At 39.7% G+C, this 20,729-nt stretch overlaps 1 protein-coding gene across 1 annotated transcript in view; it reads right to left on the bottom strand.

The window, feature by feature from the left end:
• Positions 1 to 9,029: 9,029 nt before the first annotated feature.
• lrrc75bb (leucine rich repeat containing 75Bb) overlaps positions 9,030 to 20,729 on the bottom strand; it is a gene marked incomplete at its 3' end in the record, with an annotated part of 22,537 nt that continues 10,837 nt past the window's right edge. The window contains exon 4 of the mRNA XM_079234727.1: positions 9,030 to 9,633. Coding sequence (XP_079090853.1) covers positions 9,030 to 9,633 — 604 coding nt within the window. The remainder of the gene's footprint in view (positions 9,634 to 20,729) is intronic.

Here is a 20,729-nt window from a genome sequence, read left to right as displayed (position 1 = left end):
TCTTTAGTAGCCAATCCGCATGGGCACATCACCGGAGTGGGCGTTTCAGTGCCGAGCGGAGCGACGCATGTGCGAGCCCGACAGACGCATCATGCTACTTGCACAGCTCCGGTTTATTCTAGTGAATTTGCTTTTTTTTGGACGAACACTTGTTTCTTAAAATAAGTTGCTCGTTGCATCAGGCAGTTGTGCAATCATATTTTTTTTTAGTTGTATTTCACAATAAATAATGTTTTAAAATGTGTTTTTATTTCAGCTATTTAATGCTCTTACTTTATTCGTAAGAGGCAAAACATGAGATTATCTCCTGCCCCAACACATGCTGTGTTATTTCGTTTTTGTTCCATAAGTAAATGGGTCTACAATCTTATTTACCGCCGCATTTAGCCCGTGTGTGTGTGTGTGTGTGTGTGTGTGTGTGTGTGTATGTGTGTGTGTGCGTGTGCGTGTGTATGTGTGTGTGTGTGTGTGACGCGTACACACACACACACACACACACACACACACACACACACACACACACACACACACACACACACACACACACACACACACAGGGCTGCTGTCTGCAGTAGAGAGATTAGAGGGTTTTTCTTCTTCCATCACATGGCCGGTACCGCTGCGAGCCCGCAGGGGGCAGCAGATAGCGCGGCCACATCATTATTATCATTCAGAAGTAGCTGAGCCTCAGGGTAGGAAGGCTGCTCATGCTGTTCATTATGTTCTTATTATATTATAATGCAGCTCAAATACTCAAATTATAAATTATGCAGCTGTTGCAACAGTAGAGCAGGAAACAAAACAAAAAAAATGCATTTAAGATGTCATAATGATGCAGATAGAGTGTTATACTGCTGCCTGATCTCTTTAAATTCTCTGCCATTTCCAATACATCAAACAGTGACCCTACTATGTTGATTTTATTTCACAGGACCACATTAAAAGATCTGTGGAGGCCCCCGGGCCACCAGTGACACACTTTAGAGCTTTAGACTTGGCCTGAATTTTCTTCCACAGTGTTCAAATATCAAAGTTGTACTGGATGATGGAAGTGTGCAAACTCTTTCTCACGTTTGAAAAAAATGCAGGCAAATTATCAGTTGGGAATATGTATGTACTTTGCTTTTATTTGAGCAGATTTTGACATACATCTCTGACATTTTTTGTCAAATACAATGACTGTCATTCAAATTATATTTGTGGTGCAAAGCATTGACAAAAAACAGCTACATCTTTTCTTTTTCCAGAAACAGTGTCCTCATTTCTCTGGATAATCCACAGGGCTCAATACCAACAGTTTTCATCGAGACGATGTTCTCAGAAGTAGATCCAATGAAAACTGTCAGCGAATGATTTGTATTAACTGGGACATTGTTTTTTAAAAGATAGCTTGATGCTTTGAACATCACATGAAATCCCCTAAACTTGGATTCTTTCCTTCCATTTAACCATCTAAGTTCGACTCTATATGACACTGAATATCTACACGTAAGTACGTCAGACTGGACCTTACGGAGAAACATGATAGTCTTGTTTGATAGGAAACTTCTGTGATCATTAGTGGACTTTATATTGACAAACACAGTTGTTCTCTCCAGCTGTTGTTAGTTTATTTGTGAGGCTGCTAGTAAAGTGTGGGACAGTTCGGGTTTAATCACACACGGACAGTGTTGTTGTTTTTTTAAACTTTGGGGGACATTGCATTGACTCACATCTGTTCTGTGGATACTTTACTAAAGAAGAAGGAGAAGAGAACGGGGTGCTTTTGCTTTTGGTTCCAGGCCCTAATTGAGCATAACTAAAGGTAGTAGAGCAACAAAGGGGAAAAGGCCGGTGGGTGAAGTCAAATGAAAAAGAGACATTCGTCATCTGGCTTTTCTCATGTCTCCTCTTAGTCTCTCACAGTTTCTTTCCTGTCCCCTCTTGACCGACCACTATGGCAATTTAGTTTGTGTCAACGCTTATTCCTTTGTTTTCCTGCACTTTTCTCTGTCAGGTTTCACAGAAAGTCTAATATTATTTCACAACACTGGCTTTTTAACAACAAAATGTGTGGTGACAAAAGTTAACTTTATTTAGCTGAAATAAATATTGAAGAGCATCAGCTGCTCCAGAAAAGCTTAAATGAACTCTGTATATTATTAAATAGTCACTAAAAAATCTTTTAATTTTCTTTATATATATATGTTTTATAAATTGATAAAAGATTTAATCCAGACAAGTAAAGCATATAAAAGGCTCTCCCTGTAATAATAATGTGATTTGTTTTTGCAAACGACAATGATGCTCCTTCATCATCCAGAATCTAAATTATGTATCTACACATATTAATTTGAAAACTTTGAAAAAACTGGACACAAGGTGGCTCCTTCTTCCATAAAGTCAATTCTCAGTGTCTGTGCAGTGAAGCTGGAACCAGAGAATCTGTTGCAGATTTGCCTTTTCATTTATTTAGACACTTAATTCTCAAAGTTGTTTTTGATTCATGGACCACCGAAGTGTTTCAGCATTTATTGACACGTTGAGTGAACACACTCTTGAATATTCATCTTCTTCCCTCACTGTCTCTCATTAGCATCTGTGCTTTGTTCTCACAGCTGCCATCCATGTTCCCCCTATTGCACAACTGGAAAATGATCTAATTCATCACTCTTTCATTCTGCTTAAGTAGTTAAATAGTTTCTGATAAAGGTGACTATGTCTTGGAAATTACATTTAAGAATTCACATATTTACTGGAAAATATGATCCCCTGGGGGGAAGCAAATGTGAATGTGAAACTAAGGCCTAACAACCACTTTTCATGGGGATGATTATGGATCCCACGCACTTCTTGCGGTGATTTAGGGTCAGTTTACTCAATACAACTTTTGGATGAGAAACAGATGACAAGTTTAAACATTGTGAAGAGCATTAGCTTCTCTTGGAGAGAGTCCAACAAACATCTAGCTCCACGATTGCGAAACGTGAGCAATAGAAAACAGAAAGTTGAATGAACCCCTCCCCTCTCCCCTCACCGTACACTCAGCAATGTGTTGTTGTGCAAGGTGAACCTGCAGCTCATGTTTCTCATGCTTTCTAGCATACAGACGAATATAATAGCCCGTAAACTATTGCATAACTATTCTTTCATGCTCCAACAGAGACCAGATACATCCGGTCCTTGCAGCTGAAATGAGTGATTTAATACAAACATTCAGCTGCTTCTTGCCCTCACAAGACCCACTTGAACCGACATCCTACAGCTGCTCTGTGCTGCCAACAAGCGCCGCTAGATGGCGCGTGTATGCTTTCAAAAAGAGAGCAATATGAGGCTCTCTGTGTGTTTGCTATATAGGAGTTAAACACTTTGGCATGACTGGCACATCTGCAAACTACTGAGCACATTATAAAATATGGGCAATATGTTATCTCAGTAAAAGTAGATTACTTTATTTTAGATTAGATTAGTAGACTACCACAATGTAGAAATACTGTAAAGGTATAAGTCACCTGTTTAAAGATTTACTCAAATAAAGGTACATCACTCTTTATCATTTTATTGGATTATAGCTATTAATGCGTTAATGTGTACATCACTTTAATGTTACAGACGTAAAAGTGCACTTAATTTAAGTACTTTAGATCCTACCCGGTATTAATGAAGTCTAATTGTATCTTAATCTACAATAATACATCATTTATTTGTTTGTTTGATTTGAATACGTACGTAAGCTTTTACATGAAAACACATGACAAATGTATTAAAAACATTGTTTGAGATGAAACCTCTGGTTCACAGCCTTTTTGGCTTGTGGACATTTACCAAAAGAAAAGAAAAGAAAAGGGGGTTGTGGCCTCGTCACGTTTCAGATTTGACTTGTTTGGCGGTTTCGTTAAGATAACTGCTCGTGTCCCAAAGAGGTTGAACAATCAAAATGTTCACAAAAAGCACAGAATAGAGAAAAGTACAAAAACATTTGTTTTGCAGAACTTTGTTTTTTCTTTCTTGTTTTCTCTCCCTCTTAGATGTATCATCTCATGACCCCTCAGATTTATCTTGTGACCCTTTAGAGGGGCCTGACCCTCATGTTGAGACTCTCTACTACTACTCTAAACTACTTAACTGTATATAAAGTATATCACATATAGAAAGTATATAAAGTGAATACAACTAGCTCCAATGTATTTTAATATTGTGGTACTTTCACTCAAGTAAACAATGTGAGTCTGAGATCTGACCTTTCTGACCTATGAGAGCTTCTGTCATTAGAAGGAAGATCTTGTGGGAGAGTTTGTGGCCGGGTCAAACCACAGGAAGGAGGAAACACAAGAACAAGTGAATGCAAACATTCCTTCTGCCTCCTATATCACTAAGTGTGCTAACCTGTGGCCTGTCACACATCCTGTGTCAGCGCTAATGACGGTTTGCTTTAGTAAACAAGGAGCGCAATCTTTTTGAAAGATCTGTTTGAGATGATCCAGCTATTCATTATTCTCCCGTGTCTTTTTACACACAGTGTTGGGGTGACTGTGGCTAAGTGGTTAGCATGCCCGTCTTTCAATCAGAGGGTTGGTGGCTCGCACCCTGGCTTAGCTAGTCCTTGTCGTTGTGTCCTTGAGCAAGACACTTAACCCCTAATTGCTCCCCGTTGCTGTGTCTGCGGTGTATAGAGCAAAAATGTAAGTCGCTTTGGATAAAAGCGTCAGCTAAATTAAATGTAATGTGCTGTAGCGACACGAGAAGAGGACAAAGAAGAACTGTGACCCCATGTCACAATCACCAATACTCTAGTAAAGAGTTACTCATTCAAAAGATCCATTTCAAAGATGGTGTTGCTCACATGGTGAACACCTGAGCAACATTGTGTTGTTGGTGAAACGTCACTTTTTATACGCAAATATGTTCAGTTGAAGAATTACATTCTCTGAGATGTCTGAAATGTAATACATATACTGTATATATATATATATATATATATATATATATATATATATATATATATATATATATATATATATATATATATATGCATATGTATATATATATATATATGCATATATATATATATAATTATAAAGATATAAGATACATATAATATAAGATAATATATATATATTACATTACATACATATTTATATATAATACATAATATATATATGTATATATGTAAACATATATGTATACCTCATATATAATATATCTATATATCTATAGATATAATATATATAAATCCTATGTTGAAGAAGGTAACAACAAGTTTAAAAAGAAATCGGTGTTGAGAAAATCATTTTGTTCATTTGCTGTTCTGGAGCTTTCGATCATATCACATGACCTTCATCAGCAGGTGAAGTTTGCCCAGTCGACAAGGTGCTGCTTGTTTCTCGTCCAGGTTGGCAAACTCTATCTGCTGATGATACAGATTATCTGACAGAAGTATGACTGAAAGCTCTGGTACAAATACGAAATGTTGAGATGATTTCTCAACTGCTGATTTCCAGGTCAAAAAGGTCTGTTTTAATGAGGCGTTGAATCACCTTTATGTCCATTTTGGAGGCTGTAGTTTCTGTTACCGCTGAGCCGTACTTACTGTGATTATTTTACAATAGGAAATATGTTTTATGACTCCCCACTGCAGCACATGATACACTGTTTACAGCACAGACACCAGGTACTTAAACTGCTAAATGCCAGCAGGGTGTTTTAGTGTTGGCCACAAACCAGAAGAGGATCCTCCGTTACTCGACACTCCTCAGAGGGACAAACAGGGACTGGAGATGGATGGCCTCGGGCTCTCCCCCTGAACATGAAACTGCCTCGCTAGCAGAGCAGCTACAAGTCAGCAGGATGTTGATATTTTTCTGCCCCGACGGGTTTCTACAGGGCACCGCTCTCATCCACACACTTTATTAAAATGCTGACATGGATACCAGCTGCTGAAAAGCCCCGGAGTCATCAGACATCTCTAATGTGTCTCTGGGGTATGAGAGCAATTTCCCACTTTCAATCTATGTGTGATGGAGATGTACAGAAGCATATTCATCAGTGTGAAATGTATCACAAAGTCATAACATTCTTTGTTTATCTAGATCAAAAACAATGTGATGGAATATAAACATGTAAAATATGTATTTAGACTCATCTTCTCAGTCATGGTTATTCTATAAAAGAACGAAACAAGGGCTGAAGGGTCAATGTTAGATGTAAAGATTTCTTCATGACCAAACATAAAGATTAGTTTTTCAGCAATCTCCAGAATGTCATGTTGCAAGGATTTTTAAAGCTGCACTAATCCAAATATTTATAATGTCATGTATCACATCCGTTAAACAACTGACACTCCTGTCCCCCTCGACTCCATGGAGCTCTTTCAGGTCATTGTTTTGGGTTTCCACCCCTGAACTGTTTAGGTTGCAAAAACATTTCCTAGTCACCAAACAGCAGACAGACGTTAACAACTGTAGCGGGTGAACATATGGAGCGTTTGGCAGCTAAAGAGATATTTCCCTCAGGAGTTAGTAACAGCCGAGAGAGAGGGTGAATATTTGACTTGACATTCATTAGCTAGTCAGAAACATGATTCTCTATGAAGGCTAATGTTTCTCATTATCTGCTGGATGTGTTATAAATATGTCAGTATTGCGTTCACTGCTTATTGCTGCTCTGAGGTGGCCAACAGAATGTAGAATGCAGTTTTAGGTGTACATCAGCACGTTTTAAGGCCAAATCTTTGGCCCTATATCCACTCATAATCATAGTTATATAGTTGTTTTCTCAGTTGCAGCATTACGATCTGCTGTTTGCGACTATTTTACATCAACGTCTGTAGGAGCCATTTTGTTTGTGTTGTTAAACAAACCTACGCAGTTGTGTCACATGAGGACGACGAGAAGAAATGGATTTTCAATCGCTCGCAGGAAAAATATATTTCAAAAGACCAATTTGTTTTCCCTTTTGGTTTTTATGTGAAGTCCTGTGCTTTTTGAATGCTTTGATGCATGCGTTGAACTATTCAGGCGTAACTCACTGCACATCGCACGCACACTCCACTCATTCATTCACTCACTCGTCTGTTGCAACCCTAAAGACCTTCAATAAACCCAACTTGCCCAGTTAGTGATGCATGTTCTACATATAGTGGATAATAGTGAAGCGTACCCTTGTAAGCGTTTATCAAGCTTAACTCAACTCAACATGCAGTATTATTCTTTGAGCAAAATATTTTTTGCCTTAGACTTGTCAATAACAAAAACTCCACAAAAGGCAAATGTTACTCAAACCGTGTTTATTTCTTAAGCAACAGCAGAAAACACAACTTTTACTTTAAAGCAAGCCATGACGTAATGAGCCAAAATCAAAATGAAGTAAATGTACAGCTGATTTTATCCTGACAGTGAATTGTATGAAGGTCGGTGGTTTGTCAAATAAAAAAAAATGAGATAAAACATTTATTTTAGGATGTGGATGACTCAGTGAGTTGTTTTTATATCAAAAAACAGATCAAAACGGATTTTTTAAAAGTGCAAATGAGTAAATATTTAATTTCTACGATCAAAGGTAGTAATTTACTCTGCATGTCCACAACACACACACACACACACACACACACACACACACACACACACACACACACACACACACACACACACACACACACACTTAATTATGTGCACACACACACACACACAAACATACACACACTTAATTATGCGCACACACACACACACACACACACACACACACAATCCTGCTCATTATTACCCCTGTAAACAAACATAATTTCCTGAATAATAGCATGGAAAGAGAACAGACCACATCTGCCTACAGATGTTCACATGCAGCAACTGTTTATCGAATCCCCCTCAAAAAGAATCTCAAATTTAATGAAACATCAATGTCCATGTAAACATGCTCTCCGTCTGTGTTATGTTGCGCTACAGTAAACAGTCATGCCCATGGGTAGAAACAATACAAAAGGATGAGCTCTGTACATCTGCAAAAAAAAAGACGAGTCAAAAAGAAACTGTTGCAGTTTACTCATGCCAACAAAGATTTATGTGCTCCACAGAAGAGAAGATGAGAGCAGAGCTGTTTGTAATCGCTTCATTGTCTGAGTGCACCTTTAAAAACCGAGTGGGCATCTTTCTCGTGACTCGTGGTTTGATTCATAAATAGAATCACTCACAAACCAACGGAGGGAGGAATAATCTGGGGCTAGTCCTATTTGCGGAGGAAAAAATAGATCCTCTGCTCACCATCTGTGACTAAAGGGTCCTAACAAGACCTGATAGAGGCAGTAATCAGTTTATCGGCAGCTCCTGCCTGAACACCGTGTGTGTGGTCTGCATGTGTGTGTCTGCTGGAGGTTTTTCTCTACATATATACATATATATCAACACTTATCGAAGTTTAAATTCAAATTGATTCAGTATGCGTCATTTACTTACTTGCTATTTATTTAAAAAATAATTCCTGAATAGATACTGTGTCCCAACAAAAAGAAAAACTGGAAGCATCTTTTATGTGAACATGATCTCACTGCAGTAGAGTTCTGACTCAAAACATATACATCATAACAGAAATGCCAGTTTGAATTAAACTATTTCTTCAGAAAGATATTTAGTTACTTTGACTTATTCTGACAGCCACAGACATGGGGCAGGATGGGTGACGTCAGACTGGATAAAAGTGCTCAGGGTGAATTCATAACGCTTCCTCATGCGCTTCTGCAGAGGTGCCCTTGTGCAAGGCACTTAACCCCCAGTGGACAACAGCAAATAATGGGAAGCAAAACACGTGAGGAACATGAAGCACTGGGAAACAGCAAACACGTTCAGTTCAACTTCTCCTGGATAAGTGAAGGTTAACTCATTCTCAGATAAATTCTTAGAGTCTGTACAACCACGGAGCGGCCTGCATCGCGCTGCTGAGTTTCAGTAGGCAGAGTATCCAGAGGGACTTACAACACAGTTACGTATTTTAAAGTTATTTCAAAGTGATACTGAGGGATATAAGGGGCAGCCGGTCTGAAAGACAGAAGCTCTGGGCGATCACCTCCCACAGAAGTGCAGTGGCACATTTTTTGACGTGTTTTCTTCTCCAAAGCCCCAGACCCGAAGCTCCAGCCGATCCTCCTCCTCCTCTTTATCATCTTCCTCTCCTTCTCCCTCCTCGTACAGACTGGGCTCCTCCACAGACGTCTCCATGTTTGGGTTGTAGCCGCTGAATGCCTGCGCCTCCCTGTACTCATAAATGGTGGGGAGGCTACTGCGTAAACCGAAGCGCCGCCGCAGGGCCACAAGCAGCGGCTGCGGCACGGTGAAGATATCCACGTTGTTGCCCAGGTCGACCCAGGCCAGGCTGGGGAACTTCTTAGGATCCTTCACCGCGTCCGTCAGGTCTTTCAGGATGGCCATCGTCAGACGGTTGCCATTGACGGCGAGTATGGTGAGTTTCGGCAGGCAGCCGAGGTTGGGCAGCAGCAGCCGTAAGCTCTCGTCCTGCAGCTCGGTGAAGCTCAGGTCCACAGCCGACACGGCGTCACTGCTACTCTGGAGGTAGAAGGCCACGCGGTGGACGTCTCGGCCGGACAGCGGGATGCCCGACAGGTTGACCACATCACCGGACAGCTTCTTCTTCAGGGTGGTCTTCAGACTGTTTCAAAGAGGAAGATGAAAACAAACTTTGTTCACAAGTTGAATCTCTGAGGCTCAAAATGGCTAATTATGCAGCACGAGCACTGGGAAAAGACAAACAATCTTTACTTAATGATACTGGGGCTATTGATTTTAAACGGCTCTGTAATGGGATGCCACAATGTCCCACAAGTACAGGAGAACTGCAAAGTACGCAAAAAAATATAACGGCATCCACCAGTAGAGTGTGCAGAGTGCAGCATTCAATAATGTAAAGAAGACCATTTGCATTTAAATGTGTTACAGTCTGAGTCCCTCAAGCAACAGATTCGGTCTCCTGGGCTTAATGTCATTTACTGAAAAGCATCAGCTGCTTTCCTGTAAAGCTCTAAGCCAGCTCTCTAAGTCTTTGAGTACGAAACAACCATCAAAGAACATAAATATATAAATAAATGATTAGAAAAGTGAACAAGGCAAAAAATAAAATGTTGCTCTTCGGTCAGGGCCAATTAGTAACAGATATGTCACCTTGTTCTGAGCTGGGCATGAGTCTGAGGTATTGTGGGTGACACATGAATAAGCCACTTGAGCTGATGAGCAAGTAAAGAAAACAAACATGAGAACTCACTGGTGTGATCTCTTTCTCCAGAGGTGCACCGGGAAAGAAATTCAGCCCTGGAGCCTATGAGGCTAGCACAGGTGTAAAGAACTTGGCTGTGATTGGCCAGTGAACCCAGCCCCGGACCACGCACGCCACCCGCCGTATGACCAGCACACAGCAAGGGTAAAGAGACAGACAGTCCACCGGCCCAACGCGATTTGTCCCGGACAGTTAAAAAAAAAAAGAGGATCAGAATTGATACAGAAGAAATGGAGATATTGCCTTTTTTCCCCATGCATTCTTTTTCCGCATCTATATTACCCACAATGCATCCAGACACTTCTGCGGGAAGTGTGGGTGTGCATTGCTAGTAGCGGCTAACGTATCCTCCGCTCAAGCACAGGAGACGTCTGGTAGTCTCATTCAGATTTATTTTTCATTTTCCTAAGTATCAGGCCCGACCGACGCAATTTAATCACATTTTGTGATATAAAATTGATGGAGAGTCGCTTTAATATGAAAGTGGTCCTGGCCATGAAATAGTTCCACAAAGAACCCCCTTTAAAAATGTGGATTGTTGTTTGTAATCGATGAAATAAGATGTAACATAGTCATAATGCTAAACAGCTTTATATTTATTGTACTGTGTTAAATCTCTGCGCAACAGCCAGAAGGACAAAAATGGACAAAATAGACAAAAATGTGCGAGAAACGAGTGCTAAAGATGTGAAGGACGAATACGACGACCCTCACTTGTCAGGTTGGAACATTGTATTCCTCTCTGCCTCTGATAGTTCACTGCAATCTGAAACAAAATGTTCTCGCTGCACCAGAGTGCGGTTAAATATGCATAGGAGAGCTATAAGGAAGCTGCATGCATGTCACAACAGTAGCACTGAGAGTAAGACCGAGCTGCAGTGCATTAGACTCCTTTTGTTTTCACTTGCATTTAGACTCAGAGAAGACATCTGCCAAACAAATGACAATAGGGTGGAAGCTTGGGAGACTTTGTTAAAAAAATGAGTCAAACGGGAGAAAAATGTTCTGTTTAAAGGTTTATCCTCTTTGTCTTCGCTTGTCCCTCTGCCTACTCAGGCAGTGAGGATTATCCTCGTATCTCTCTCTCTCGTCAGGCTGTGCTCTTTACATCTGTCACCCTTTCTGTTCTTCTGTAAGAGGAAAGAAAAAGATCTGCAGCACACCGGGGCGGTGATTCGCATGATTATTGATTCTAGGAGTAGGCTATAATTCTTCTCTCCCACCTTCATATCCTCACTATTGCTCACTGCCTCTCTCACTTTCTCACTCTTGTTTTTTTCTTGGCCTATTTTCTCCCTTTTATAATGTCACTGCCTGTCTTCTAAAGCACCTGTGCCCTCTTATTTTTCTCTTTTTTGTTTGTTAAAATTCTCATCTAGCTATATGAGCCTCAACTAATTTATTACGGTTTAAAATATCAAGATAATTTATGATGTTTGTGTTCCCCTCAGCTATTAAATAAACATTATAAGGCTGTTTTCATTATAAATTCATGTTTTTACCAATAATTTAATGTTTTATTCTGGTGGTTCCCATGTGGCATCTGGGGGTTTGTGAGATGATTATAATTTTGTATTTCAATTGCTAACATGCGTTGGACAAAACCAAAGTCAGATTGTCAAAACTCTTCACAGTCAGTGAAACAGAAGTCCACAAGGACCAAACTTTGATTCATATTTCATTGATTTCACACAAAATACATTCATTGACCACATTTTTGTCCGGTTTTTAATCCCGTTACCAAACATACAGAAGTGGTCGGCTTCAGGATGATTTAGTTTGTAAACATGGATCACAGATGACAGGTGTGAGGTAAGAAGAGTGGCAGGGAGAAGGAGAATGTGTGGCAGTCTCTGATGAGATAGCCACAATTATTGACCATTTTGTAAACCACGGCCTCTCTTTGAGAGATTTGGGATTTTAGGTAAATTACTATATGCAAGGATATAGGAAAAATAAAGGGCATTTAAGCAAATTGCAGCATTTTTTTTATTCAATAAAGTATAGTCAATAAAGTGAAAAGGGGTTATTCCTCTTCTATAATTAAATACTGATTTATTTAAAAAGTCCCTAAAACTTAATAGATACAAGTTAATGATTTATGTGATGCTCCCATGAGGGACAGTGTTTCCTTTCTTATAAGAATTGCCAGTGTTTTGGTCGAACCAGCTGACCTTGAGCCATGTATGAAGTGTTTTGGTGGATTGAGTGAGTTTTGGAGGTGAGATTAACAGTTTTACTAAAATGCATGTAGGTATGAAGAGTTCAATATGAACCGATGCTTGTCAGCAATTGAAATAAACTAACAGGTTGGAAAGCAGAAAAAAAGTATCCAATGCACAAAATGTTTATTTTCTGTGGTTTTCTCGTCTTTGCTCTTCATCTGTGAATTACTGGATCATTTTAGATCTTCAGGCCAGTCTGAGACAAAAAATAAATACTATTTGGTTGGACTGCGACCTGCAATGAGTAGTCACAAGTAGACGTAGCTTTTTTAAGGGGTAACAATCCAACCCGTCTCAGAGTCTACAGCCTGTTGACTGAGGCTTTTCTGCAGCACAGCCATGCTTTGTGCTAGAAGTTAAAATCAGCATGCTAACAGCAAAAATTGCTAACATGCTGTTGCTGGTGCTTAATAAATAGTTTAGGAATTCCCAAATAAATTACATTATGTATTGCGTGACAAAGTCCTTAAATAATAGATTTTTGAATTGATGTTACTTCATTGATGTTACTGCCATTTTAAGTTCAACTAATGAATTAATTGACACTCGGCCATTATTGACTTTGACTGTATGGCTAATATATATAATATAATAATATAGCTATCTAATAATGCCAGGAGAGTGACTGCATCTGCAGCTTCTTGGCCCGCTCGCCCACTCCTGTGATTTCAGAGTGTTTACTGTACCCCTGTGCAGCTTCTGCACTTTACTGTAATGAAACGAATTATGGGTATCAACGTTTGTTCTCTCGGACGTATTTATAGGAGGGTTTTCTTGCTTGTGCCTTTCTCTCTCACCTGTGTGCCTGTGTTTGTGTAGGAAGAGCTGTTCCATGAGCCAAAGTTAGGCAGGGTAGGCAGTGGCATGTAGCTGAGTGGGTGGTGCAGGGGGAGGGTGCGCTCTAACGTGTTTTTAATGAGACAGAGTAAAGACGACTTCAGACTTCCTTGCAAATCCTCGGCCTCCTGGCTCCGTGGGCACAGTTCCACCCACAGGCTGCTGAGCTGGCCGCAGGCCCAGGGGCACAGCTAGCATTTCTAAAGCCACAGTGTACACTGGAGTCAATTACCGTGAAACGATAACAACATAAACCACAAAATGTCTCATCTCGCTCCCTCTGATGTGGCTGCCATGCTCGTAGGCAGAGGTGCACAGCTTCTTGGACCAGCTTGAACAAAAAACAACTTCAAAGGATAGTGCACTCCCATAAACACGAGTCGAAACAACAGCGTCCCCTGCATCGGGACTCATTTAGAAACAAACAACTGAGGGAAATCTATTTATTGACGTCTCGGGAGCAACCGATACAGCGGCCCAGGAATCTAATAGGAGCAGACTCTATGTCAAACTATTGGCTGCTTAAATGTGGGTTCAGGCAGACTATCTAATTGTTTTTCATAGATTGTCTCTCCTCAGGGATGTTGTTAACTTTTACGCACTGAACAAGAGTCCTTGCTGCTCTGTAGTTATGTAAACCCCAGAGGTAGGAAATAAAACATCTCAGGTTTGTGATGTTTAAATGGAGTGCAGGGAAAGAGACCACGCTTACAGAAAAGGTCAGAACTAAATCCGAGAATGTGTCTTTTAATTAATCGTTTTAATGAAACAATGTTTTGAGATACACTGTGAAAGAATCAGTGATACAATCTGTATTTAGACTAGAGAGGATGGAGTTCATAGTGATATTTGGATAACAAATCTACAGTGGCGTGATGTAGCTCGCAGGCTGCCAGTGTTGATTCAGAGGTTTACTCAGACGGCCTCAGCTGCCCAACGATTATGAAACAACTGTACACAAAACACTTTCATTCCAGCGGTCCAAAAGACCGCTGGAATGTACATCTCTAATGTACATCTCTAATTTCAGATCATTTGTGAACGGTTACTTCCGCACCATGCATTTACCTCATTAAATGTGATATATTGTAGAGAGAATATTGTATAGACCAATTTTGAAACCTCCACTTGTTAAAGATCTTTAGCAAAGTTTATCTGAGACTTCTCTTCGTTTGACCAATGATCTCTTCATTACTGCTGATGCTCAATGCCCTGTCCTACATCCACTTTTATATCTTATATATGTGCTTCCACTTAAATAATACAGAACCATAATGTTTCTTTTCATTGCTATGCTCATGTAAAATCTGAAACTACCAGCAGTTTGATGTCCTAAAGAACCATTAGACTCCTTCAACTTCATTTCCTTTGGGTCATTTCACTCAATAGAATTTAATTTGATAACCTGACACCCTCCTTTAGCCAAGCAGTCCATGGTCTGGCTCCAATAAATATCTGTGAGCTTTTGTGCCCATATGTACCTGCATTCAACTTCAGAAAACCTCACACAACTCTTTAAGCAGCACCCCAATCTAAAACCAAAGGACGTTGTGTATCTTCTGTCAGGGCCTTTAAACAGAAATCCTTACTTATCGAGCTACTGAAGTGATTTACTTACTTTACTTTAAATCTCTACTAAAACCTACTATAAACATTTCTGCATTAAAATGTTCAATATCAATAAAAGTAACAATAATGATAATAATGTATTGTTTGACGAGATGAAAAGCTTCTCCATTAAAGGTCAAACAGATACATTGATTTCTGTATTCACTCATTTTGTAACCCCCGTCTGGTGCCGCTCTGGGTCGGGTCTCTACTCGGTCTAGTTGTCTCTCCTGATGTTACACAAGTTAAGTGCTCATCATCAGTGTGAGTCTGAAGCTTTCAAACATCCCCATTCTGCGAATCAATTTCCACTCGAATGCAACCAAACACTTCCTCTCCCCCTAAAGAGACGGAGGGTTGGAGAGGTGGACATTTAAAAAAAAAGGGCTGAGCGGGTAGAACCAACTTGTACATCCTTTTTAAGATGCATTGACATTTGTACAAGGAGAATTGCACAACCGCTTAATATTCTACCACCAGGGTGAGAGTTAAAAGGAAATGGCAGAAGAAACTTGTAATCTGTTCGCCCACATAGAATACATGTTCCCCTTCATTTATGCTCATGAATCAGTAATATATCAAGAGCCTTGAGGAGTGTCATGGGCCAAATTTTTTCCTCATGTTCATTTAGTTTGAGAGTTAATATAACAAAGGTGGTGTCTGCTATAAGAGAGTCTGCTTTTTTCAAATAAATACATTTTCCGGGATAGTTTGAGGATTTGGTACCATTTAATAAGATACACTTTAAAAAAGGGTTTGAAACCATGTAACTAATAGCATGATTAACAATTATAAATTGCATTTTAATGAGTTAAATGAGAAGATCATTACCACTCATGTATATATGAAACAAATATGAAGCTAGTGCCAGCAGTTAGTTAGCTTACCTTAGCTTAGCATAAATATGTATGTTGAATATTAAGCTAGTTAGCACCAGCAGCAGGTTCGCTTAGCATGAAGATTTGCAAAGTTAATGTTAGAGGAGGATACACCAATACCAAAGGATGCTTTTATTCATGGTTTTTAATGGCCTTGGCTTTATTATTATATATAATGTGTATATATATATATATATATATATATATATATATATATATATATATATATATATATATATATATACACATTATAATAATAATTATACATATATAGAATACTATTAATAATAATACATCATTTACAACATACAAAATCAAGCTTGGGTGAGAAAATATTCATATCTTCATATTTTGTATAAATATTTTAGAGCTATGGATTTTTCTTGATGGCCTGGTTGCAAAATCTGTGGCCCATATGCTAAAAACGACAACAATCTGTTCAAAGTCAGTGTGTCCATGATCGGATCAGAGATATATCCAATTGTACTTCAACTTGGAGGACAAACTCAAACACAAATTCAAAATGTACTTTCCGCTGAGCATGCAGAGAAACACTTGACTTATTTCGAGGGAATGAAATAAAAGCACTTGAGAAACATTGGACGTGGATGCTGTTCCAGGGACCCGTGGGATTGGCCAGATCAATATCTGCTCCATCAATGCTTTGGTCTTGACCTGTTTATTCCTTGGATCGATTTCAGCTGTTTCGCCTCCAGGCATCTGTATAATACATTGCTGGTAGTCTGGCTTAGCAGTGGGAGAGCCTGCAAGGGTCTAATGTAAAAACCCATCCTTGAAAAGTGAGCTAGTAAAGAACTGCCAGTTTATTTCTGTACTTTTGTGTTATCTGAATGTGCCTTCAGGAATGTGACTGCGAGCTACAGTGCTGAACCAGGTTGTTTAACTCAACTCAGTTTTACCATCAAATATGTGAGCCTTGGTGCAGTTTTGCCCGAGTTAATGAGAATACTTTAGTCACTCTGGCCAAAGGAAATTGCCTCAACTATGCAACTGTCACTGATACTACTTCTGCAGAAAATGTAATGGGAAACATGAAAGTGGTGATTGCATACACCATCCACTGTCCTCCAGTTTCATGGAGATAATGGCACATTTTCTGTGAGGGAAAAAATAGCCCCAAAGCTCATTTGGATTAAATTTCAGTGAAACATTTAGCGGATGGGCTGATAAAGGCTTCCTCTATTGTACGTCGTCAATGCAGCAGCTCCGGGCGGGGCAGTTTTCTGACATCTCCAATCAGGCCATTGATTCTTTGAAACTCTAAATTACAAGTATTGGGAAAAGCAGTAATGATGATGTCAAACAAGGAGTCGAAAAAGTCAAAAAAAATGCTTGAAGATGTATGAAGAAGCACCATTATTCTCTTTTGTTTGTACAGGTTGGATGGTGCCGTTTTAATTAGTGCAGAGGACAGAAACGGACTGCGAGTGCAGTCGATCTTACTCGGCTTCGGGCTGCTCCATTGCACGACTCTCATGGGCTCTTTGGACATGAATGTGGGAAACAGGTCGAACAGCACAACCCGGAGTGACGTTTTCTTTCTTTTTTTATACAAAAAAGGGAGGTAAAGAAAGTGGCAGCATATGATATTCTGTACACTGCAAAAAAAGAGAGAAAAAAGGGAAGAAGTCCTTATGTATTTTCACTTTTCTACTCTGCTACTTAACATCGATGTGACATGAATTACTTCTCATGATATGTGACATCCATCCAAAAATAAAAGCATATTTGCGCTGATGTACATGTAATCATTATAAAACCTCTTGGTACAGAATGTACCATAATGCAACTATGCAGCGTGTAAAATGCAAAATGTACTCCACGGCTGAGCTATAAATTCACCCGTGATTGATTCGATGTGACAAACTGGATGCTTAGGAGAAAAGAATACTGCGACAGAACACAGAAAACAGTTTGCATTACATAACTGTATAGCATGGAGGAGTACGCCTGGGTCTGCCATACTATGTCAAAGCACAGTTATGAAATCAGCATTAAAATGCAGGGCTCAAAACACAGATCGAGGGGCTCGATCATTGGGGACTGATCTGTATCAGCCTGAAAGGAATGAAACCCACAGATCCTCTAAAGAACAAAAATCCTTGTTTCATGTTATTCTCGAGCAGCTGCAGCCTTATCTCAGATTTACAGTTGAAGTCCAATCAATGAGAGGTTAAGAGGTTCAATCCCTGGATGAAAAACAAAGAAGTCTTAAAATGTTCTGACTTAAAACTGTTTTAAAACGTGTTAAATTAATAACACCTTCAACCATGTGTTTACCGATCAACACATCTAATCACTGTAATTATATAATTATGGCCCTGTGCCCATAGCTGAGGATTGGAGTGCCTGAGCAGCTCTTCCTCCTCCCCCTCATCCTCCAGGATCTCTGTCTGTATCACGGGAAGCCCTCTATTATTCATAGACGAGGATGGTGGCTGGATCTTTAAGTCTCTATTAAAAGTGGAGGTCAACTCGAAAGCAGATTGAGCAAACTGCGTGCAGCTGGCAGTCAAGTGGAATACTTTGTCTCTGAATGGAAATATAAGCAGAGAAAGGAAAACATTAAAAAAAAAACTAATTTCCCACTTATTCTTTCCCTGTTTTGTCATATTTTTTGCCCTTGCCTTAAGAGTCCACCTTGTAGGCGAGTGAGAGGTCAGGCCTGCTGAGTCAGAGCCTGTTGGGCCTTCCAGTGCACACCTCAGGGGTTGACTTAGCTCATGAAATAGGTCACACACGTGTCAAAGGCATATGACACATGGCTCAGTGTACGGATGCCACATGTACAGTAAATGCACGAAGGTAGAATTCTCTGAATGTTTTTTACAGTTGAATCAGGTTGTTGGTGATGCTTTGTAATTTTTATAGTTCGTTATTGTGGGGCCATCACCTCAAGGTAGGAAGAGTGGAAGATTAGCACATGGTATTTCTTCCAAACACTGCTAAGGAGAATGTCTCGCCGTTCCAAATGTTATGGCAGTCTATTCAATAGATGTTGAGACATTTCACTTTGAGCCAAAAACCTCAGACTGGCATTCAAGCTCAACGTTGGTAAGATGCAATGTCTGGAAACCATGTCTGTGCAGAACTCCATTGCAAGCCATCTACTAGTTGTTGAGACACTTCAGTCTAGACCCTGTCATCCATAGAGCCACACATCGCTACAAATCTCTCCCACATGATCAAAAAAGCACATTCTCCTCTCGTTCGTACAGTATTTAGGCAACTTCAGATAACAGCTTTGTCATCTTTCAAGTGTTGCTTGTCTAATCAAGAATCTTAAGAAGTTTTACCTCTATTTAACTGTATGTATTGTATCTCGCGATCTAAAATGAATTTAGATTAAATTATGTTTGAAATTTAGGGTGTCTTTTCCTGTACTTTCCTGTAGAACGAGCAACAAAAATATAGCCACACATGCATGCATAAAAACAAACAAAACATTTTCGGTGTTGAATATACCAGCTTGTTGTGAATAGAAGGCCAAAAAAACTAATTGTCAGATAGATGTTAAAGTACATCAATGTACATGTCCTTAAAGAATTGGACATCAGAGTAAGCTTGAATTCAAAGATGGAAGGTGTAGTGCGTTTGGCGCTGGGAGGATCACGTTACGGAGAAGGGCTCAAAATAACAGCGAGGAAGAGAGGTAGAGGGGACTTCTTCAAAGATTAGAGCAAATTAGCAACGGCAGCAGGGAGAAACGGGAGAGAGAATCCCAGCGAGCAATTCTCTGGTGATTAGCTGGTGAAAAGCCGTCGAGGAATCTGGACTAGAAATGTTGTTGAAATGCAGTTATAAAAGTGCTCATAAGCATCTTGAATGCACACAGACGACTACACAAATGTCACTGATCAACCAAATAGAGTTATAGCCAAGATGCCTTGACGACTTTTCCATGGTTAATGCTTGATGTGATGCTGAAATGAGAAGACGACGTGAAGTGACTCTAATACAAGTAAAACTGTGTGTTTAGAGATGTAGCATGAAAAAAACATATCAGCCCTATTTGCCAAGACAATTAGATTATATTGGATGTAATTAATCCTCTATATATACAATTAGAGGAGCAGAATCTCGAGTGAAGAGAGGGATCTGATGTTATCGAGCTGCATCGTTGTCTGCTGTCTTATCAGGATTCTATAGGCGTCAGTATGCTTCAATCAAATGTGACAAATGTAAAGATCAAAGGTCAATTTGTCCAAATGTTGACAATCGCAATCCAGTCGTCCGTTGTCGGAGCGGAGGGTTTGGCTGCAGACATTTCTGTTTGATGGCTTTCTTGCTAGCAGCCGGGTGGTGCACGTTTCAGACGTTCTTTGACAATCCGACAAACAGGTTTGAAGCTGCTGATGCAGAAGTCGATGGAAGGGTCAGTGTGGCGATGTCACTGCTGATGGAAAGGTGAAGAAGAAGGCAGGAGCCTCTTTGTCATATTGAGCCTGGGTTTGAGTCGAGGTCTAAATGAGAGAAGTCAAGCAGGAGTTCAGCAGAATCTCTTTCTCATAAGCCTTGTTTCATTGTTGGCATCATGAAGATGATAAAGACAAGACATGATGAAATGATTATGTCAGAGTTTCAACACATAACGCCATGTGGTTCATCTTATTGGTGAATGTTGCTGTTGTAATTCACCATGTTTGAAATGTGCAACATTAAATATAATTCGTTTTCAAACTAAATGTTGAGAAATTAAATGTCACCAGATGTCGTCATTAACAGTGAGATCAGCAGAGCGGCTGCAGTGTTTATTTCATTGTGGCAAACAAACTGGCAATGTACTGTTGCTACAACTCCAATAGTCCTGTTTCAATAAATAATAAACTTTATATGCAAGTAAATAAAAGCAAGTCGTTTGGACAGCTGTGGGAGGAAAGGCACATTAGGTCTGGGTAAAATATCT

This window comes from Taurulus bubalis, assembly GCF_910589615.1.
Source record: "Taurulus bubalis genome assembly, chromosome: 19".
NCBI lineage: Eukaryota > Metazoa > Chordata > Actinopteri > Perciformes > Cottidae > Taurulus > Taurulus bubalis.
Note: the sequence above shows the minus strand (reverse complement) of the source record. Positions and strands in the feature narration are given on the sequence as shown.